We start from the raw sequence: 24493 nt of genomic DNA, 5'->3' as shown, positions 1-24493 counted from the left end.
GGGTCAACAAACATTTTCTGTAAAGGACCAGATAGTATATTTCAGGGTTTGCCAGCATAGCCTCCGTCACAACTTCTCAACTCAACTGTTGTAGCTATATACAACGTAGAAACAAATAAGCATGGCTGTGTTCCAATATAACTTTAAAAAAGCAGGCAGCAGGCTGGATTTGGACAATGAGCTACAGTTTGCCAACCCTTGGCATAGGGAAATAACTTAAATGCTTTTGTAACCGTTTTATAAAAATTATCTTATAAGTTTTTATGAAAGTAAAACCAAAATCACATCTCCTTTTCATAAGTTCTAAAAATACTTAGTTTATATGTTTTAAACAAGTCTTACAGATATGAGATTATAGGCCTAAAATCCCAGTTCACTGTTTATGCTAGACAAACTGTTTATCTGCTCAGCGTCCCTTCCTCTGAAGAACCCATCTTTTTATTTCATGTGGTCCTGGTGGGGTTGTCAGTCATATTGCTCGATCTGTGCATGTATAGACACAGATGCACATATACACACGTACACACACACACACATACAAAGTAAACATAAGATGCAACTCATAAATCAGTGTTTTATCCCAACTCATCCCTTGGCTCAGTGATTTGCATAGGGGAGGACATATGACCCAAGTGAGCTCATTAAACTTATTCTCCTTTTTTTTTTTAAACTTATCCCAAGAAAAACCATGCTCTTCTTTTTTGATCACAAATGTGAAAGAGTGTAGGCTTGGGCTGCTTACAAATGAAAACAGCTTCTCTATCATTCAACAAATTACTGAGTATGTGCCAACTATGTGCCACTAAATGAAACAAAGAGAAACCCTTACCTTCACAGAGCCAACATTCTAGAGGCAGCCAGCACAGAGAGCAGCAGAGCAGAGGGGGCAGTCAGTTCTTCTTGACAGAAGCAGCCCAGGAATAGACAGCTCCTGGACCTGGACCAGCACTGCTCTCAACTTCCTATTTACTTGAAGCAGTATCTTATTTTTACTATTTATAAGTAGAAGATGTCTAGCAAATGTCAGTTCTACTTAGCACCTCACTTACATATGTGAACTAGGAAATCTCACTCTAATAACTCTAGATATTGATAACAAATATATCAATGATTACCTTATTCTCATTATTCATCCATGATTGTAAATAAAAATCAATAGGTGAGTCTGTTTAAGAAAACAAAAACAAAAACTGAGACCAAATTATTTTATCTAAATACTCAATAATATCTAAAAATAGCAAATCAATGAACTAAAAACTTTTCCCTTTGAACAGAACACAGCACTTTTAAATGATGCTCTGGAACTCATCAGTGGTCAGTTAAATTAAAAAACTGTTGGGGTGGGTAAGCATAAAAAATGACACACATGCCAAAAACACTTGAATATGAATATAATCAAAACTTTAAAGCTAGCTTCTGCTTGACAAAGGATATGGGGAAGAGAGAAATAACACCATGAGTAAGCAAACAGACGAATCCAAACAGTGGGACAATCTACAGGGTGACTGATCTGGCCTATCTCAGTAAGGCACTGACTTAAGAGATACGATAAATGTGCCATAACATAACCTTTCTTAGACCCAAAATCAAGCAAACCAGCTGAGATAAGTAGTAACTGAATATGGACTAGACTACTACTTATTAGCGGTCTTAATAGCACTTAGTAGTTATGTAAGAAAATGTCCATATTTTCAGAGATGCATACTGAAATATACAGGAACAAAATGACGCCTGGAATTTTAAAAAAAAAAAAAAAACAAAATAATAAAAAATGAGAAGAGATGGAGCAACTATGACAAAATCTTATACTAACTGAAACTGTGGGATAGGTGTATAGGAGGTTTTTTTTTAACTGATACAATATTTGTATATCATAAAATCACCCTCTTAAAGTGTAAAAGTCTGTGGCTTTTAGTATATTCACAAGATTCTGCAACCTTATTCACTTTCTAGTTCCAAAATATTGTCATTACTTCAGAAAAGAACACTGTACCCATTAGCAGTCACTCCCCATTCTCCCCTCCCCCCAAAGCCCTAACAACCACTAATCTACATTCTGCCTCTATTCTTTTTGCCTATTAAGTATCTATACATTTACCTATGGATAAATAGAATCATACAGCATGTGGCCTTTTGTGTCTATCTCCTTTCACTTAACGTGTTTTCAAGGTTCATTCATATCAAAGCACATATCAATACTTCACTCCTTTTTATGGCTGAATACTATTCCATTATATGGACATACATTACATTTTGTTTATACATTCACCAGTTGACTGAGATTTAAGTGTTTCCACTTTTTAGCTATTCTGACTAATGCTGCTCTGAACATTCATGTACAAGTTTTTATGGACATATGTTTTCATTTCTCTTGGGTATACACTTAGAACTGGAATTGCTGAATCACATGGTAATGCTGTGTTTAACATTTGAAAGAACTGTCAAACTATTTTCACAGTTGTGCCATTTCATATACCCACCAGCAATAGATGAGGATTTCAATTTCTCCATATCCTCGCCAACACTTGCTATTTTCCATCTTTTTGATTATAGCTATTCTAGTAGGTATGAAGTACTATCTCTTGGTTTTGATTTGCAGTTCCCTGAGGACTAAAGAAGTTGAGCATCTTTTCATGTGTTTATTGGCCATGTGTACAACTTCTTTAGAGAAATGTTTATTAAAATCCTTTGCCCATTTACATGTAGTATTGGATTATCTTTTTTTTTAATGAGTTGTAAGATTTTATATACTCAGAATGCTAGTATCATATACAAGATTTTCAAATATTTTCTCCCAACTTCTGGTTGCCTTTTTGCTGTCATGATAGTGTCTTTTGAAGCACAAAGTTTTCAATTTTTGTGAAGTCCAATTTCTTTCTTTTATTGCTTGTGAGTATAAGGAGTTAATGCTATTCTACATTCATACATATTTTTTTCAGCAAGAGAAATACAAACAACCCTTAAATTTTTTAACTTAAACATATAAATGTGCATTCATTCATCTATCTTATAACATGGGCTCAAGTAAGGCCTTTTGAGTATTGAACCACAGTATGGAGTTACACGTTATCTTTGCTACATAAGCTTATATTACACAGTTTTCAATTTCTAGTCTTGATTTCTCTGGAGAACATAAAGTATTTAAAGCAATCTGACAGAAATTTGTAAATTTATTATTTTAAAAATTTCCCCTCATTTTTGTAGTTTCTTTCCCAGATCTAATTTGGTAGCAATTTTTCATACTACTCAAAAGTGTTCGACTTGATTTTCTTAGGAAAAATAATTTAAGAATTTATAATTCTTATAAAAAGTTTAGGAACAAAAAAGACTTAATAAGAATATAAATTAACTGGTGGGGAGAAATATGAACGGTATATTAGAAACAGTTTCCTCGTCTTGAATATAAAGTGTGCTGTTGCCAACAGACAGCATGGTTTCCAAAGGAAAGATTTCGGCTTAATCAGGAAAGAAAATTAAGAGACCAATGAAGAGACCTTTTCCTATAAAAGTATTATAAACATGATATTAATAGCTAAATGCCAAACCAAAGCATTTTCAGTTGACAGTATCACAGCTTAAGATCAATACCCGTCCAAAGACAGAGAAATGAGAAAGGAAATTAAAATATATACATTAAAAAACAATTTCTTATACTTCAGTACCTTGCACTTGTTCCAGTGGTAAAATCCTAACACAAGGATCTTGGCTCTGAAAGGATTCTACAGTTGTAGCCTCCTCCTCTTCTGTTTTTGCTAGATTGCTAGGAAAAGCTGATTCTCTGAGGACAGCATCTGACAAATGTTGGCTTTCTATATGGATCTTTTTCCTAGAGACAGAACTTTTTTTATTAGGAAACAGAATGATGATGGAATGTTAGTTGCGTAGGGTAAATCTCTAAAATATCCATTAATCAGTTATGTATTTTATCTCTCAAAAAGAAAAAAGTGGATACAGTGAAAAGAAACATTTCTGGGACTAGCCAGAAATCACAACTGGTAACATCCTAAGGACTGCACAATTATTTTGGATCCAGTGATGGACAGTCTACCAAAATCAAATACATTATCATACTGCTACTGTGCCTCTCAACTGATAAGGTTTTTTCCCCCCAAATAACTATCTCTGAAACTATCACTTCTAGAGAAAAAGTCAGTTTTCTAAATAGGACAGACTTAAAGGATACTTGTATATTTGCCAAATAGCTAATTGTCTGAATTGCTAAATGCTATAAAAGTTTTACTGTTAGTCCTTGCTACTGTTCTTGTCCCTATCTTTCTATCTACCTCTGTTATTATGTATGGATGAAAATGTTTTTCCTTAAAAGTAATTTTCCTCCCAAACTACTGGGTCTATTGCAACTCAATGAGCCATTTCACCAGCAAGAGGGGTAGGCGATTGAACTGCAGAAAAAAAGACTCTAAATGCAAATTTATCATTTGACAAACTGACACCTAGACCCAAACTCAGATCTAGCCAGTATGGATGAAAAGAAATTAGCCTTTCCATAATTTACAAATTCTAATCCTTTGTGTCTAAGGCAAATCTCGAACCCTAATTTACTTCCCAGCTTCTCCAGTTCTTTATTGGGGATGTAATACATAAAAAGCCATTAGCTTAAACCAAAGGTGCATTCACAGATAAGTATACAAAAGTTTACACCAAATAGAAGCTGAGTAAAAGAGAGGATAGGAGTAGGTGGAAAGACTATAAATGGATACGAAGTCATGTGGCAGAGAAAAAAAAGAAAAAGGGAGGAGGGGCAAGATGGTGACATGAAATAAAGAACAAGTCAGGACATTCAGGTTCATTTTCAAATTTTAAAGCCCTCCCCTATGAAAAGCATATAATGTGATCATTAGAACTTTAGGATAACAGACAGTTAAGGGCACTCTAAAATAACCATCGGCACCACCAAAATCTACTTCCTCAAACCTATAGGTATCCCTTTTTATTAGGCCATCAATATTTCTCAAATTAAGGCATAAGCTTCAAGTAAAAATGTCAAAGCAACTTCCAGGAGCACATTAAAATATCAGTAAGCCCACCTATAAAAGTGAAGCAATCTGGATAGGAGCCACCAGTCCTAGCACAAGCTTACCTCAGACTCTAGAATCTGAAAAGCAGATAGGCAAAGCAGGAGAAAAGAAAGATGGTCCAGAATGAGAACACAAGGGCCCAGAAGCAAATCTGCCTGAAAGAACCACGGTAACGTTTCCTGACAACAGTCGGAAGGAGGGCAGAAGACTAGAGCAAAAGAAAGGGGCTGACTGAGACTCTGTCAACCATGCCAGGCAGTACTCCACTCCTGCTCCCCAACCCATACAAACTAAACAGCAGTGTCAACATGTCACTAAACACCCAGGAATAAGGCTCTTCTCCAGACGAGTCACAGGAAACATCCATGCAGAATAAAGCTATGGTAGTAACAGCAGCCTAGAATAAAGCATTTAACACTCAGCATGAATTTAAGACATACTCCCCCACCCCAGCCTGCTCACCATAACGTGAAGCTGGCCAGGACCACTGCCCCACTCACACAGAGGTCTAATGGAAATGAGACCTAAACACCCATCAGCTGAGGACGCCCACACTAGCAACCTAGAAGTAGCCACAAATCAGACATAGTTCGAAAAAGAACAGCTCAAGAGATAAAAAGATGAACAAACTACAACCCAGAGACAAAGAATAATTAATATAAGTTTTAAAAAAATCTCAATTAGAACACTCAGGAACATTTAAGTGGCTATTTCATACATCCACGAAAAGGAGCCATTATAAAAAAACAAAAGACCAGAAAAAAGAGCTCTCAAAATTATGATTGCCAAATAATTTAACAGAAAGATGAGAAAAAATTAGGAACTTATCTATTTTTTTTGCACTGAAAAAGAAAAAAATAGGAAAAACAATGGAAACAGATCAAAATAGTAGCTCCAGAAAAAGGGAGAAAAATAGAAAAGTGCCAAAACAATAATTATCTAGAACTAAAGCACAGAAATCTCTGGGTTGATGACAATTAGAATTTAGTGAGTGGGAGGAGAGGAAATCCCATCCAGCAGGCACTCTGAGAGGATTGTAAGTTTCCAGAGGGGAAAAAAATAGTTCAGATACAAAGGATCAAGTATCAAAATGACATCCAAGTTTCTCACACAATGAAGCAATCCCTTCAAAATTCTGCGAAAATTATTTCATCTTTAAATTCTATACTCATCTAAAGTATTAATTCCAAGGTTAGAATAAGGACATTTAAAACACACAAACTCTGTCCTCCCCCAGAAAGGGTCATGAAGCCATCCCTAACAAGGGGACTAAGCGCATGGCTCTACAGGCTGTGGACCCTTCATCACAGTAGCCACAGGAAGCCCTTGCTCTTAGACTAAACCCAGGTCTTCAGATTACTCAACAGAGGCAAGGGCTAGCCACAAAGCACTCTGCCCCACCACCCCAACAGAAGTCAAGAGTGAGGCCAGCAGGTTTCCTATCTTCTGTTAACATGGGTCAACGAGACTACTTCCTCATACCTCTGCACTTCTATCAGAGCGTCAAGAGATTACTTCTAATATTTCTCTCCCCTCTTCTCACATCTACTGTCTTATCACCAACATCAGCTCACTGAGACTAACTTCATGATGTTCTCTGTCCCTATTTATTCAGTCCCTACAAGTTCAGGACTCCTTACTGCTGGCATCCTAAGCTCCACAAGACTGCACATCCCCTCTTTCCTTCCCAACAAACCAACCCTTCCACGGTACCTTACAGTGCAGAATCAGCAAAATCTTGGTATTCCTGCACCCCTTTTCTAACATTCCTTTCACCTCGTTGCTTTAATGAAAGCCTGGATGTCCTATAAGGACTTTACTCTCCTTAAGCTCTGTCATAGGGGGACAGGACTGTTGTCTCTCCTACAACATTAGTATCACTGGGTGTGGAGATGAAATTCATGGTCCACTATGCCCCTCAGTATCACTTCCAGATCACTCTCCCTAAAGCCTCTCAGCTTAGAACCACCTACTAAATCCTCATGTCATCTACCCTAATACTGCAACTCTATAATCTTTTAACCCCCTCAAGCCTCTAATCCATTCACACTACTACATTTCACTCTCCCTCACCCTTTTGATATCCTTTTCTCTTTCTTAACCTAAATCCCATGGCCAGTTATCATACACCTCAACTCCCTTGTCCCTCACCGTGTTCATCAAAATATAATCCCAGTTAATCCTAAATCTCTATTTATACCTTGCCAGCACACCTACAGCTTCATGTGGTTGGAGAAAACATCACAATCATACTGAGCAGTCTCACACTAAATTCGTGACCATAACCCTCAAGTGTCTGACAATCCTACTATTCCTTGTCCATTTACTTTCCGACATTCCCATAGGATTGTTTACATTTCTTTTCAAATCACCAATTCCTCCTCCTCCTCCTCTCTCACCAAGCTGATGGCCATGCCTCCTATTTCACTGAGAAACCTGAAGCACTGAAAAGACAACTTCCACAGACTCTTACCATAATATGTACCCACATATTCTGCCTCCCCATCTGTTAATAGAGAAACTATCTATGGTCCAATCTCTCTAAAGTCATTCCCCACAATGGACATTAGATCCTAATCTCTTATTTACACAAAGACATGGCAACAGTCAGTCTCTTCTACATAATCAAATTTTCCCTTTCCAGATCATTCTCATTACCATCTAAGCATGCAGTAACTCATCCCATCACAAAAAGAGAAACTTGTCTTGACCCACCACCCCTACCAACTATCACAGTCCTATTTCTCTGCTCCAGAAGAAAATTTTTGCAGCAGAAGTCAGTGAGAGCAGAATTCAAGTTGTCTGCTCTCACTGAGCAGACAAATATTTTGCAGCAGAAGTCAGTGAGAGCAGAATTCAAGTTGTCTGCTCTCACTGACTCCAATACCAACTCTCCATTCTCTTAAATTCACTCTGTTGGGCCACTATGCCTCCCTGTACTTCCACCAAAACTACCTGTCAGGGTTACCAATGGTGATTTCTTAGACTTCATTTATTTGACACAACTGAATCACTCTTTTATAAATGTTCTTCACGCGACTTCGGAGACACTTTGTTTTCTTTCTACTTCTGAAGACTAATTCTTAGTCACTAGGTCTCTTCCTTCTCTCCCCAGCTTTTAATATTACAGAACCTAAACATCAAGTCTTAATGCTCTTCTCTTCTCCAACTATCTCACTCCCTTGATAATCAAACTTCCTAAGTGATCTTCCTGCTTTTAGTCTTCCTCCCAACAGTCTATTCTCAACAGAGTAGCCAGAGTGAGACTTTTAAAACACAACTCACATGGAACCCAATGGTTTCCCATTTCAAAGTAAAAGTCTTTGCTCACCACTGCAGCCTCTTTTCTGCCCTTTGAATATGTTGGGTGTGTTCCTACCTTAATGCATTTACGCTGGTTGCACCCTCCACCTGAAATCCTCTTCCTCCTAATGTCAACATGGCTAACGCCCTCCTTTAATGCCCTCCTTCAAGTCTTTGTTCTCATCTTATACCTCCTCAATGAGACTCGCACTGACCATTCCCTTCAGCCTCCCTAATAATCATACTTACCATGTTCTATTTTTCTAGCACTTTTCCCTTCTAACATGCAATAAAATTGGCATATTTTAATTTTTAGTTTGTTGTGTTTAATGTCTGTTTTGTTCACTGCTATATCCTAGAAATATCTGGCACATAATAGGCAATCAGTCAAAAATACACACTGAGTGAATGAATATACAGAGTTAACTAACATTTTTGACATAAAGTGCTTATATCTAAACATTATCAAGAACCAATTCGCAACAGAAATAAAATGAATAAACATTAAAGAATGTTCAACCCATAAATATTCAATTATGAATTCGAACAGAACACTTTTTTTAAGACTGCCTGTATTTCCACCATTTAGATAATCAAATAGATAACTACCATTTACACTGTGGTTTACAGACTTCCAGACTTGTCTATGCATTTATGCATGTGTATAAATTTTTTTACTTCTAAAATCAAAGATTAAAAATAATACCAGCAAATGCTGGGGAAAACTCAAAAGAAGGAGGCATTCTCAGCTACATTTTCTAGTGAAAGTGTAAAATGATACAAATCATCTAAAAAGCAACTTTTCTTAAAAGTAATTTTTAATTTTTCAAATACGGCTAACATAAAGTATTTTATGTTTCAGGAGTAGGACATGATGATTACACATTTGTATAACTTACAGTGATCACCCTGATAAATTCAGTACCTAAATGATACCCTACCTAGCTATTACAATACTACTGATCATATTCCCCATGCTACACCCTACATCTCCATGACTATTTTGTAACTACCAATTTATAACTCCTAATCCCCTCCCTTATTCTCTCATCCTATTCCCAATCTGGCAACCATGAAAATGCTCTCTGTATCTTTGAGCCTGTTTCTGTTTTGTCTGTTCATTTATCCTGTTCTCTAGATTCCAAATATAAGTGAAATCACATGACATTTGTCTTTCTCTGACTTATTCTCCTCAGCACAATACCCTCCAGCAGGTCCACTCATATTGTCGCAGATGGCAAGATTTCATTCTTTTATATGGCTGAGTAATAGTCCATTGGATGTATGTAACACCTCTTGTTTATCTGTTCATCCACTGATGGAACAACCAGGTTGCCTCCATATCTTGGTGATAAACAGTGCTGCAATGAACATATGGATTCACATATCCCTTCAAAGGCGTATTTTGGGTTTCTTCAGATAAATACCCAGAACTAAGATTATTAAGTCCTTTTTTATCTCATTTTAAAGTCTGTCTGATATAAGTATTGCTACCCAGTTTTTTGTTTTTTCCACTTCTATTTTCATGAGATATCGTTTTCCATCCCTTTACTTTCAGTCTGTCTCTTTCAATGTGAAGTAAGTCTCTTATAGGCAACATATGTAAGCATTTTTCACTTATCAAGACGCCTTATGTCTTTTGATTGCAGCATTTCATCCATTTACACTTAAAGTAACTGTTAACAGATGTGTAGTTCCTGCCATTATTCATATTTTTGATTTTTTTCTTCTTCTTAAAGAAGTCTCTAACATTTCTTGCAATACTGGTTTGGTGGTGATGAACTAATCCTTTAGCTTTTTCTTGTCTGGGAAGTTCTTTATCTGTCCTTTGATTCTAAATGATATCTTTGCTGGGCAGAGTAATCTTGGTTGTTGGTCCTTGCTTTTTTTCCCTAAAAACATTTTATTTAAAGTACCAAATAAAAACCCACATTTTCAGACCATAGGATGGTTTTTTTAGTATATGTGCTGCCAAAGCAAGCACCACAGGATATTAATACATCTTATATTATCTTACGCGATGAATTTATAGAGTAATAATCCAGATTCATTTGATTAGATGGTTGAAATACCCTTCCTAGGTTAGTTTACAAACATCACAAATCCCTTATAATAATGTTGAAAAACACCTTTCCCAAAAAGGTGAACTTGAGAACTTCAGTCCACTCTTTCAGGACTTGCATTTCTTCATAGACTTCCTGATGAGGAACTACTGCTTCTTGGTCACTAAAGAGACCTGGATCTTGATCTTGACCTCGACCAGGATTGGAAATACCTTCATCTTTTTATAAAACCAGACCTAGACCGTCTGAGTGAAACTGACTGTATTAAGAGACACAGATCTTAATCATCAAAGAAATGCTGATCCTAACCTCCTTCCCCTGTTCCTGCTTCATAAGTGAGAGTACTGCCTACATCTGAATCTCGAATATGATCTAGACAGTGACTTGCTTCTTCGCTGGCTATAGCGATGACAATCAAGCATAATGTCCCTTTTCACCATACTCATAGCATCTATTATTGGGATTAAAGGGATGTCGGGCAGGGGTCTATCGAAATAAGAACTCCAAGGCTTGCCTGTTGATAGTTCAACCCTTGCCCAGGAGCCACAAATCACTTTGCCATCCAGGCCTCGCACTGCATCTTCTACATCTCTAGGGTCTTCAAATTCTGCAAAGGCAAAACCTGGAGGATTTCTTGCAATCCACACAGTTCTAAGAGACCATAATAACTGATAGCCCCTTCTAACTCTGCTTTGCCAGCACCAGTTCCCAGGTTACCAAGATACACCATGGCTTCTCCTCTGTACTGCCCGTACCACAACACTGATGTGCTAACAGCAACCAAGGATCAACTACAACCGGAGGGTACCCACAACCCACACAAGAGACACACCTGGAGCACTTGGCTCAGTTGAGCAAGGAGCCTGCACAATTGGGTCTCGCAGGACACCTACCACATAAGACCACTCTGCCAAGACCGGGAGACACAGCAGTTCTTCCTACTACATACAAACACAGGGAGGCATCCAAAGTGAGGAAACAAACATATCTCGAACAAAAGAACAGAACAAAGCTCCAGAAAAAGAACTAAATAAAATGGGACAAGAATCTACCAGATACAGAGTGCAGAACACTAGTTATAAGGGTGCTCAGTGATTTCAGTGAGAACTTCAACAAAGAGATAGGAAATATAAAAAAAGAACCAGTCAGAAATAAAGACTACAATAACTGAAAAGAATACGTTAGAGGAAATCAATAGATTAAGTGAAGCAGAGGACTGAATCAGCAATTTGGAAGATAAGGTAGCAGAAAATACCCAATAAGAACAGCAGCAATAAAAAAGAACCAAGAAAATGAGGACAGTTTAAGGGGCCTCTGGGACAACATCAAGCATCCCAACATTTGCATCATAGAGGTACCAGAAGGAGGAGAGAGAGAGAAAGAAATTAAAAAGCTATTTAAAGAAATAATGATAGAAAACTTCCCTAACGTGGTGAAGGAAACACACAACCCCAGAATGTTCAGAATCCCAAACAAGATGAACCCAAAATGGCCTACACCAAGACACATCATAGTTAAAATGTCAAACATTAAATTCAAAGAGAGAATCTTAAAAGCAGCAAGAGGAAAGCCATTAGTTACATACAAGGGAATGCCCATAAGACTGACAGCTGATTTCTCAAAAGAAACTATGCAGGACAAGAACCGCTTGGCACAAAATACTAAAAGTGATGAAAACCCAGGACCTACAAACCAAGATTACTTTACTCAGCAAAGTTATTATTTAGAATATAAGGACAGATGAAGAGCTTCCCAGACAAGAAAAATCTAAAGGAGTTCATTACCACCAAGCCAGTATTACAGAAAATGGAAGAACTACTTTAAGAAGAAAAAAATATGTATCAAAAGCCTAAATGAAGAATGGCAATAACTACATGTCCATCAATGAGTACTTCAATGAAAAAGAATTAAATGCTCTAATCAAAAGATAGGGTGGCTGAATAGATAAGAAAACAAGACCCTTACATATGCTGCCTACAAGAGGCTCACATCAGATTAAAAGACACATACTAAAAGTAAGGGGACAGAAAAAGATATTGCCTGATGGACCTAGAGGGTAGAGTGCTGAATGGAGTAAGTAAGAGGAAGACAAATGCCATATGATTGCATGGATGTGTGGAATCCAAAGAACAAAATAAGCAAACAGGAACAAACTCATAGATAGAGAACATTTTGAAGGTTACCAGATTGAGGGGGGAGGAGTTCGAGGAGTCAGTGAAAAAGGGAGAAGGGATTAAGAAATACAAATTGGTAGTTACAAACAGTCATGGAGATAGAAATTACAGCATAACGTATAGAGCCAATAATATTGTAATAACTATGTATGGTGTCAGAGGGGCACTAGATTTATTAAGGTGATGGATCACTTTGAGTTACACAAGTATCTAATCACTGTTACACACCTGAAACTAATATAGTATTATATGCAGACTATAACTAAAAAATAAAAAATTATTTTAAAAAGTGAATAGAGACTAAGAACACTGAAAATATTTACGGGTGAAGCAGATTAATAAAATGAAATAACAAGTCAAATTTAGAAACTCCTCTAATTTGAAGGAAAGATCCCAAAATACATGACTATAGTTTTTGTCCCTGCTAAACAATAAGTGGCTGGAATCTACGAAATACTTTAGGAGTTATGAAAAAGTGACTTTATTTCTTCACACAAATTAAAATCCAGCAAATTATTCTTTAAAAAATAAGACTGGTTGATTTGTGTATCAGATGGCAGCATTTAAAAAAACCTACACATACAACAGACAACTGAAGAATGGCTAGTAATCATTCACTATGAGGGGCAAGGTGACAGGAAACATTACCATATAAAATGCAAAATAAATAAAGCACAGGTATTAAGAGGACTCTGCCCAGTCATTGCTATTTAAAGAAATAAAATGCAATTTCTCAACTAGCAAGTAAAAATTTGAGAGTAAAGGAATATTATATTAGGCAAAACTATCATAACCTCAAAAAACTGGAATTAATTTTTTTAGGAAAAAGAGACATGTTTATCATAAAAAAAAGGGAAAAAATAAAACTTTCTTTGATGGCTGTGGGTGTTTTTTTCTCTTGAAAGCAACATGTCAGAAATACCAATGCCTTTAACAAAAACCTTAAATTGTACACTATACAATCTACAAGAAGGAGGTCATACATCATATATGTTGAAAATTAACCCTGTGGGGAAGTTTTAAAATGTCATATTATAAGAAATAATTAAAAAAAAAAAAAACCAGCCTCTGGGATTTCAAACTACAGAAAACTTATAATACAGAATGAGAAGCTGTGCTTGCTATAGACTCTTTTATATTTTATGAATCACATGTGCAATGTCATTTCTAATGGCTGTTGAAAAAAATAAAAAATATAAAGAAAACTCTTAAAGATTTTTATGATTAGACTTAATCAGAGACACAATCACATTTTCATTTTCTGCAAGACTGAGAGTGACACACTTTTAACAGAGTAAAAGCAAAATGGAGATACAAACTTACTCATCACCCTGGAAGCTAAGCTGTAACTTCTTTCTTGGTTCAGCTTCACTCTGGCTACTGAGAGATGACTCAGATGGAACTGAAAACTTCTCTTCTACTAAATAAGATGCCTGAATATCAGAATACCTACACATGCACACACACACAAAAAATCTGTTTAATTGTTAATAATTAAATTATAAACATTTAAAATTCACTGTGACATAGAATTGCATGACTGTGAACCACCAGGTGGTAAAACAAATAGAGCCCTAGTGTTCAAAACTATCATCCTATGTGCAGAGCACTGAAACGGATCAGCAATGGGGTGTGTATGTGTTAAACAAGAGTCACAGTAATCCTACAGGATTAATCTAACCCCTTCATTCCAAAATTAGGGATAATGCTCTTTAGCAAATGTTAGGTTGGGAGGATGAATAAGTGGTTAGATATTTAAGCATATGCAACTGTACACATACTTAGAGACATAATTCAAATTACCAGCCACCAATAAGGCAGAACTAATACAAAGCCAAAACAAAGGACAGAAAAAATAATTAGATCAAAAGATCATTGGTACCCAATCTCAAACCCACCCACCCAAAACTGATAGGGAAATGGAATAGGGAAAAAGACAGTTTTATCTTTTTCCACATTAATCTTACATATATGGCCAGATAAAGCAAAAACTCAAGCTTGAGTGAGAAATTTTACAGAAAAATTCAGTATATTGTAGGCTTTATGGATCTAAAATCATCATTTGTTCAAGCAATTCTTACCTGTTATCAGTGCTGTATCCATTTCTAGCAAGTGTTGAAACAGCAACAGGCAAGCCAAGATTTGAAGAAAGCGTGTCATTTTCCAAAATCCCACTATTACCAAGTAATGAATTGGTTAAAAAGTTCGGAAATGACTCTTCAGCTATACCTCGAAGATCTTCCATCTCACTGCAACAATAAGTTTTTATAAATCAAATATTATTATAAAACTTTTTTAAATGATTAACAGTATAAGATCGTAAATCTTAGAAAACTAATAAATCTTAGGAAAAATCGTATTTTTGGAATAGCACTAAGAGGGGATACTATTAGCAAGCATCCTGAGGTAATGAAAATCTCAAAATACTTTGCTACTTTATAGCTGAGAATATAAAAATCAAACTATCTTCTTGCAATTAACATAACAGTGAAATACAACACAGCTTTATTTACTTTTAGATTGCTGTAGGAAGTAATATGAATTACCACAAACTGACCCAGTCAAGAAGCAAGGAAGACACAACACTGATGACTTTAGGATGTAGTTAAAAGTTTACCAGTTGGGTGCTTATTCTAACCTAGAATAGGAAAAAAAAAGAAAAAAGAAAAAAAAAAAGAATTAGCAAAATCCGGCCCCTAATTTCAGAGATTATTATTAAGGATGAGTTAATGTTTTAAAAAGTGGGTCCATTCAAAGAAAAATTTTAAGTTAAATAAAGTATATTTGGCACATGGACAAGAGTAAGTCTGGAAAGCAATGTCCAAGAATCTGTACTACTGATAAAGAACCTCTGGCCCACATTGGCCATTGGTTCAACTTGACCTTGATCACAGTACTCAGAAGATGTTATTCAATCTCAAAAATATTTCAGAGTGCTTATCATGTAATGGCTGTGTGGATTTCAGTAAAGAAAACCATTACATCAGGAAAGTCTCAATAAATGAGAGGGTATTGGTCCTATACCTTGAAGATGAGGGAGCTTTAATTTATTTTTAACTTTTTTATTGGCTAAAACGAAAATTTATTTTCTCATAGTTCTGGATGTTAGAAGTCCAAGATAAAGGTTCTAGCACAGTTGGTTTCCAGTGAGAGCTTTCTTCCTAGCTTGTAGATGTCTGCCTTCTTGTTGTGTCCTTACATGGAGAGGAGCAAAAGAGAGAGTGGGGGGGGGGGCTTTTAAAGATGACATAAACATAAGCAAAGGTGAAAGAAAAGATTTCTTGCATATCTAGTTCCTTAACTCGTATATCCCCATTTTACAAATGAAGAAACAAACTCACGGACTAAATTAAATTTACCCAAGGTTATATATACAATTAGTAAGATTCGAACCTAGATCTAATTCCAAAATCCACTCTAAATACTTAGTATGTAGTGGCAATAGCAAGTGAATCAATGTATTTTGGCAATGGGTGTATAAAATAACATGGTGAATAAAACCATGGAGCCAGATCCTAAAAGCCTGAGTGGTATATTACGAAGCTGGGACTGTATTCTGCAGCCCATGAACCTACGGAGGAAGGGACAAGGCTTAAAGCCTGGAAGGATATTTAAAGAGCTATCACAATTGGTAAGATGGACAACAAAGAAGGACTGTGCAAGGACTAATTTAATTACTCTATAAAACAGAAAAGGTTTTAGGACAACTAGAGAGCCTATAAAATTTATTTGATTATGGATGAAGTATCCATGTTCCTTTCAGAAGACCATCTCTCCACTTTGCATTTAATCCCAACCCCTCTCACCAATGCAATGATAATCACTCTAGCAACTGGCCCTTCTCTTAAACATGTCACATCTTCTCTCTGTGCAGTCATTCCCACCTGCATGCTGTTAGTTCTCCCATTTTTTTAAAAAGACTTCCTCTATCTCATACCCTGCTATCCCTTGCAACTGCTGCTACCATATCTATCTGTGCTCCCTTCAGCACACACTCCTCCCAAAAGGAAGCACTGCTGGCCATCCAGTTCCGCTCCTGTCATCCTGAACCCACTCCAAGCTGGTTTTCATCCCACCACTCCACCAAAAGGCTTGTCAACATCACCACTGATACCCCTGTTGCCAAACTCCATAATCCCATAGTCAATTTTCAGTCCTTATTTTCTTTAACCTAACAGTATGGGATTCATATGCCCTCACAGAAATAAACTTTCTTCACTTGCTCTCCAAGACACAACTGTCTGGGTTCTCCAACTTTATCAGCGGCTTCTTTTCCTTCTCCTTGGCTGGTTCCTCCTTATCTCCTAGACCTCAGGGCTAGATCTGGTGACTGCCTTCAAAGTTTCAAATACCATATGAAATTATATCTCCAGCCTGGGCCTCTCCCCAGAATCTCAGATATTCAACTACTTACTTGACATTTTCACTTAGATATCTAACAGGCACCTAAACCTGAATCTTGATTCCATTTCATTCCAAGCTCCTCAAGAAAAGCCTGCTCTTCAATCTTCCCCACAAGAGAAAATGAGAACTCCATTCTCTAGTTGCTCAGACCAAAAAACCTTAATCATTAGTGACTGTTCCCCCCTCACTCCCACTCACACACACACACACACACACACACCCTTTATGCAATCCCTAAGCAAACCCCAATGGCTGTACTATAACAATATAACCAGAACCTGCCATTACTTAGTACTTCCACTTCGTCAAGCCATCACCTCCTCTCCCGCATGGATACTCATTGTAATAGCCTTCTATCTCCATGCCTCGACTCTTCCTTAGTCTATTCTCCACACACTAAAGTTATCCCTGTAAGATAGGTCAAATATCACTCCTCAGCTAAAGCCCTCCACTGGCTTCCCACCTCATTCAGAGTAATGTCAGTCCTTATAATGGCCAACAGGGACTAAATAATCTCTCACTTTGTTTCCTACCACTCTTCTCCCTTGATCATTCCATATCAGCCAATGACCTCACCACTGTCACCGAAACACACTAGGCTCCTGCATCAGAACCTTTGCCCTTGCTTTTACCTCAGCCTAGCACTGATGCCCCAAATAGCCTCACATCTTGTGCCTTTGCTTCTTTCAGATCTTTTTGTAAATGTCCACTGATCGGTCAAGTCTTCCCTCAGAGACCTACACAGTGTAGCATGGCACTCCAATCTCCTTGCCTTGTCTTTTTTTTTTTTTTCCTTTAGAAAGTAAGGTCCATGAGGGCAGGGACTTGGCCTGTTTTACCACTGAATTCCTATCTAGAGCAGTGCCTTGCACAGAGTAGACCCTCAATAAATTTGCTGAATGAATAAATGTTTTCAAACTATGACCAACTATCACATAAGCACTCTCCACTCAGATCATGCTCTAGCATTTCTTTCTCTTCAATTTCTAGTTCTTCTTCATTTCTAAAAATATGTTCAAAAGTCTTCAATTTTAGGATGGAGGAAGTGGAAAACTTGTTCCCATCCTTCATTTGCACTTCCTACCACCACCTCTCACCTTCCCTTCACAGCTAAGTGTCTTAGAAGAATCCAAAACTAATACTTCTACACCTCACCCTCTGTCCGCTCTGTATGTGAGTCATATCTGAGATTCTGACCTGGAATCTGACCTGCAATTTGTATCTTATATACCAGGAATCTCAAACTTGAATGCCTAAGGCATAAATACTATCAGATATCAGAACTCTAAGGGCTAAGATCAACTGAAAATAATAGGCCCCCTTGAACCCATTTAAATTCAATAAAAACCAATGGTGCCAAAAAAATCTACTAGTGGAGCCCATTCCTAAGGGTAAAACATGTCTAAAACATACCCTTAGTCATCTCACATCTTTCTGTCTCCCCTACTACCACCCTACCCTACTGAAAAGCCAACCAGTCTATTCGCTTCTCTTCTTTCTACTCCACAATCAATTCCTCACACAGCAGTCAAAGGGACCACTAAATATAAACCAGGTACCATATACCCTTACTGAAAATTTCAGTGAGCCACATCATCTTCCACCCCACTTGGGCTCATTCACCATATACTCACTTTTCTGTTCCTATAACATCCAAGCCCATCCTGACCTTGGAGCCTAGAATACTCTTCTAGATCTCTGCTCAAATGTAGCCCCACAGTCTGTCATATTCGTTTTAATTTCTTCCAGCACTTATCACTGTCTATTTATTTTTGTATTTTTCTTCTTCTACTAAAAAGATTGCTCCATCATTTTCCTAATACCTATAACAATGCCTAGTACATAGTAGGTACTCAAAGTTATAAAATGAATAAATGACTGACAGTAAGTGACCTCATCTTTGACTTTAGACTATCAGTTTCTTGGGGACATGTCTATCTTATTTACCCATATATTCCTAGTACCTGATACAGAGCTGAAATATAAGCTGAAAAAAAAATAAGCTGAAATAATTTATGTCCCCTAGCTACCTCGCTGAGATATAGTGTCTACTCTATTATCAAGTAATGTGCTACATATTCTATATACATTTCTCTAATCTCTGCACCAAATTTGCAAGGTAGCCATTACTACTGAAAAACTGAGGCCAAGAAAAGGAATTGAGACTTTTCCAGGCCACACAGTACAAGAGGGAGCAGAGGATTCACACCCAGGCAAGTCTGGCCCCAGAGTATTCTTTCTTCTGTACTAATGCCACCTCCTTCATCTTTAAAATCACCTTCAGCCCAGACCTCTATCATGAAATCTAGATTCATATTTCCAAATGGCTCTTTGACATCTACCTTACCCTTGACTGCCTCCCAAGTAGTGCAAAACCAACAGATATAAAACTAAACTCATTACCTTTCCCCCACGCACTGTTATCTTTAGTTTTGATTTATGTTATCCATATTCTCTTGCTATACAAGCCAGACACCTAGGACCATCTGATCCCTCTTGCTCTATTAGTTACCAAATTCTAATGCTTCTAATTCCAAATATATCTTTGGAGCTGAGACCCACTTCTGTATTCCCAACATCTGAAGCCCATCACTTTTTAATCTAAACTATTGCACAAGCCTTCAAACTAGCCTCTACATGTCTAGTCTTGTAATTACTAAATTATTTATTTACAGGTCTATAAACCACATTAAAATATATACCAAACTCTTTAAGGGTCACTCTTATTTAGAAGGAGTTGAATCCAAGAAAACTCAGATATTAAGCAAAGATCATTCATGCAACAATCATTATCAAACATAAACCACAAAAGACACTCTACTGGCATTGGGAATGCAAAAACAAGGCAGCTCCCCTCAGATTGCTGACAATCCCTATCAATTGTGATACACAGATTAGGTGCTCAGATAGAGCTTTGTTCTCAATGCAATGGTAATACAACCCCGTGGAAGATTCCCCAAGATGTAATCTAATATCTAGTATCTCATTTTCAGAAAGGATTACACTTGTTCTACACCATCCATAGACATCCACATTCCTATAGCTTTCCCAGAAGGGAAAATTCCCTAACTTTCCTCTATACTGCATTATCCACCCGTCTTCCATCACCTAAAATGAAGAAGATATATTATCTTTCCTTTACTGTATTTGAACTAAGTAACCACCTCTGGGATTTCTCTTACTATTTCCTTAAAGCAGTGACCTCAAAATATTGCATTAGAGTTTACTACTATTTAATTGCTTTAGTTACATTTCTGAATATATAACATAACATCTACTGTAGTCATTAATTGGAGGTCTACGTGTACAATTAAACACATTTAAAAGTACATGCCGTGGAAATAAGACATAGACAAGATTCCCCAATATTCATCATTTACTCTTGGCATTTTAAGGCATATCTTATAATTAGGTAGTCATTTAGTATACTACTTTTCAAAGCTTACCGCAAACTTTGCCAACAAAACTGAAATTCGGAGAAAAAGCTGATCTTGGAGCAGTAAAATTTTCAGTCAAATAACCTCAAAATGGTAACAAATAAAAATACTATCATAAAAACAGCTGTCCTCCAAACAACGACCTCGAAAGGGACCTAATGTTTTACTAAACAAAGTCGGAAATTAAGAGAAAGCAAAAGTAGAGTGACATTAAACATTCTTATTTCACGTTTTTTTAAAAAGGAAATCAGATACAAGGAATTTAGGAAAGGTATTAGGAGTAAATGTGAACGACGCCTAGAAGGAACCAAAACTAGTGAATAATGAGTGACAATGGAAGATCCCTCTGTATTAACAATGTGATTTCCTGGGTCAGAGTTTCAGACAAAGAAGAGAACCAGAATCGCTCACCACGATACACCAGATGCACACACCGCGCGGGTCAGAGTCAACTTCCCACGCTTGGCCAAGAGCCTCGGGCACAAAAGCACAATTAAACTTACTAAGCGGGATTCGGCGTGGCGGCCGGACCGGTGCGAACGGCTGGACCCGGAGCTATGGCGCGACTCCGGCTCGCGTTTCGCTAACCACCAGCCCGGCCCCTGTCCAACCGGCACTGCCCCGCCGGCGCGGCAGCAGAAACGCCGGCCAAGTGGATTCGCCTGGCTCCCACCGAACCGCACACCAAGACACGGAGCGACCCTCCTCACCGAGCCCGGGACCCCAGCCTCAGGAGTCCCGCACACAAGCACACAACCAAAGGTCTGAGTCCGAGTCGCGGCGGAGCTGTAAATGCGCGTGCGCGTAGCTTTCGCACGCGCGGCCGCCCTAACCGACCGTACCGCGCACCGCCCACGTTTACGGCAGTTTGCGGCATGAGCCGAAGGTCGAGGACGGCTTTGAATTGGACGGCGCGAGGGATGGGGCGAGCAGGAGCCCGATGATTGGGTGAGAGCGGCGCGCCTCGGGTTTGAAGCGAGGAAGCCGCGTTCGGCAGGTCTGGAGGAGGAGTTCGGCATTGCCTGAGACCGGGCGGAGGCCTTCTCGCTACAGCCGAACCCAAGGTGCCGCGTGGAAAGCCTTGGCCAACTTGCAAGTAATGCTTACCTTGAATCTGGGATTCCAAAGCGCCGTCACTCGCCATCTACATGAAGAAATATTTCTGGTGAACAAATCGTGTGGTACTACCACCAAGTTCGGTGTCGTTGCCGCTTTCTCGTCCTTACATGAGCGAATGCAGATCTTTTTTACTACCGTTTGGCAGATATTGAAATGCGTTGTGATTTGCCTTATGTTACACAGTGCTAATAAGCTCCAATTAGGAAATCATTCCTCGGGATCCAAGCTTCATGGTAAGTAGTTTGCTACACCTAATAGCCTTTGTGAAGTAAGCTTGGTCTGGTGTGGAAAGTGGTGAGGCGACGAGACATAATTCATCCCTAGCTAACTTCCTGCGTTTTCCTATCCTCAGCACAAATCCTATCACCCACAGCTACTCAGCACAAGGCCTTAACTATTACTTTACTGAAACCATATAGGTGATAGTTTCACACCTTTCACTCTCCTTTATGTCAAAATTTTTTCCATAGCGTTTCAGAGGGAACGGAGTCCCTCTTCTCCAAAGCTAACTCTAACTTCATTCATTCAACTATTATTCAATGTTTAAGATGCATGGTGCACCTGGGAGGAGAGAAAAGGAAAAACAAAGTCCTACTCCTAATTTTAGCCTGGTGGGAAAAACATGTTCATTTGATCACTATCTCCTGCTCAACTATCATTCCTGGATACCCACTGGTTCCTGCCTTTAGAAACGCTGCATATCTCCATCCCAAAAAAAAAAAAAAAAAAAAAAACCACCCTTTTTTGATTATGTTCTATCATCGGAAGACCATTCTGTCTCTACCCTTACCTGCCTCCACTTTCACACCTTGTCACTCATTTCATGTTATCAGCTTGGTCCTGAGCACTTGTTTTATTAGGTCTTCTTGTCAAACTCAGTCATGTTTCCACAGTTCTCTGGACATCTCTTCTTGAAACCTTCCAGCCTTGCAAAGTGTAATTACCCCTATTCTACCTTTGACCACACTCAATGAACAGAGTGGAGAAAACTCAAGATTTTCTGAATCCTGAAAAATAAACCAAATACTTAACTGAAAGGATGCCATTTGAATATAATGAGCAACCCTTGCTTCACAGGGTATTTTAACTCCTCTGTCTATATCATGGCCACATATAAGGGGTGAATTGCTGGAATGTATCTGTATGTTCCAGACTGTCATTCACCCTGTATCTCTCGTATCCAACTCAATAAATCTCCTTCATAAAAAAAAAATCAAGTGACCAAAGCTCTCTCCACCACACCCAGCAACCTGGCAGGACTTTAGGGAAAGGGATCTACAATCCAAAGTATCTGCAGGCAAGAGAGCCTAGACTCTAATGCCAGACTGCCTAGATCTCAATCCTGACTCCCTCCCTAGCTGTGCAGCCTTGGACAAATGACTTTAACCTGCCAGTTTCCTAATCTGTAAAATGAGGATAATTTGAAAACTTACCTCAGGTTTGCTGTCAGAATTAAACCAGTTAGTTTGCATAAGGTATCTAGAAAAGCACTGGCACATGGAAGTATTCAATATTAGCTATTATCTAATCTTACTTGCCAATTGAAAAGGAATCGAACTCCCTCCAAATCTCCTTAGACACTGAGTAGAGCTTGCAGAAGCCCCATGGCCAATGGTGCCTTCCCGGGAATTAGAAATGATGCATACCCAGTTAAGAAAAAGCAGACATCTCCCATAGCTCCCTTTACCAACTGCTTTAAGTGGTAACACTTCAGCTGCAACTGTCCAAAGCCTTCTACAATGTAACCACAGGTATGATTCCAGATTAATCTCTCACTAGCCCACCAAATGAACCTTTCTCTTTCATCAGACTAATCCTTCATTTTGTTGCCTGAACACACACGCTTGTCCTCTATCAACTCTAGACCATCACCCTAAACTCTTATCCTCCTGTTTCAATAACTCCACCTGTTGAAATCTCACATCCCTTCCAGCTCAAACAAATCACTTCTTTTTATGCCTACTATACTGTTTCAACCTTATTAAATTCTCATTATCTTTTGTAAATTCTGTAAATACCTTCTCACACTAAGTTTGTGTGCAGACTACCTATTTTTTACATATCCCAATGTTTAGTACAGTATCCTGCACACAGAAGATGCTCAATATTCACAAAATTGGAGTGAGAATCTGTCTCAATTCATTATCCCATTCTAACCTCAGACACCTCTATGACTGAAATCTGAAAGATGTAAATTCTTAATTTTGAGCTAGATTCGGCCCTTAGTTAGACCCATTGCTCTGAACCTAAGCAAGTCTACAAATCTACAAGTCCTTTAACAGAAGGAAGACCTTTTGAGAATTATTTGGAAAGGATTCTTTTTCTTACATTGGAAAGCTAAAGTGCTAACTTTACAGACAAAACATTTTAACGATTAGACACAAAAAAACCCTCAAATGTATCTTAAAATTAATACAATATATCTTATCAGCTGTTTATCCTTTGCATGTTAAGCTCTAGAGGTATGACACTATTCACAGGAAAGGAGTCTTTGAAAATTAGATTATAAATATATGGTTATAGCAATATCTGATAAATACATTTGAAATGCTGCTCAAATTACATCTTTCTCTAGCCCCAAAGTCAAAATCCTTGACAATTCCTGAAAAAACTAAACTGAAGAGAACACTACTAGTTCATGATTTTAGTCATTTTACCATTATTTCCAAGTATATTATTTTCAAATTTTAAAAGTATCATTTTAGAAAGTAATCTAATGTTATCTAATTAGATTGAAAGTCAACAGCTGTCAGTTCTACATTTTAGTTTACATATTGACTTTCTACCTTTTAAATGTCATACCCATTCCTTATTTTTTGTTTGGATTTTTTTTTTTTTAGCAACATGATATTTAAGGAGATACAAGCTTTACCAACAATCAAACAATATATTCTGTTTTTATAAGACAACATATTCATATATTTTAAAATATATTTTATTAAATAATCTACTTGGAG

At 37.8% G+C, this 24493-nt stretch overlaps 1 protein-coding gene and 1 pseudogene across 1 annotated transcript in view; both read right to left on the bottom strand.

The window, feature by feature from the left end:
- Positions 1-24493, bottom strand: part of CEP192 (centrosomal protein 192) — a 162506-nt gene that overhangs the window by 109161 nt on the left and 28852 nt on the right. Inside the window, exons 9-14 of the mRNA XM_039846883.1 lie at positions 22970-23015; positions 21128-21561; positions 14658-14825; positions 13900-14025; positions 3663-3838; positions 1116-1165 (exon numbers count right to left, since the gene is read on the bottom strand). Coding sequence (XP_039702817.1) covers positions 1116-1165; positions 3663-3838; positions 13900-14025; positions 14658-14825; positions 21128-21561; positions 22970-23015 — 1000 coding nt within the window. The remainder of the gene's footprint in view (positions 1-1115; positions 1166-3662; positions 3839-13899; positions 14026-14657; positions 14826-21127; positions 21562-22969; positions 23016-24493) is intronic.
- Positions 10215-11985, bottom strand: LOC120589019 (serine/arginine-rich splicing factor 7-like; annotated as a pseudogene).

Source organism: Pteropus medius, unplaced genomic scaffold (genome assembly GCF_902729225.1).
Source record: "Pteropus medius unplaced genomic scaffold, Ma_sr-lr_union100, whole genome shotgun sequence".
Lineage (NCBI taxonomy): Eukaryota > Metazoa > Chordata > Mammalia > Chiroptera > Pteropodidae > Pteropus > Pteropus medius.
This window is presented reverse-complemented; position numbering and strand designations above follow the sequence as displayed.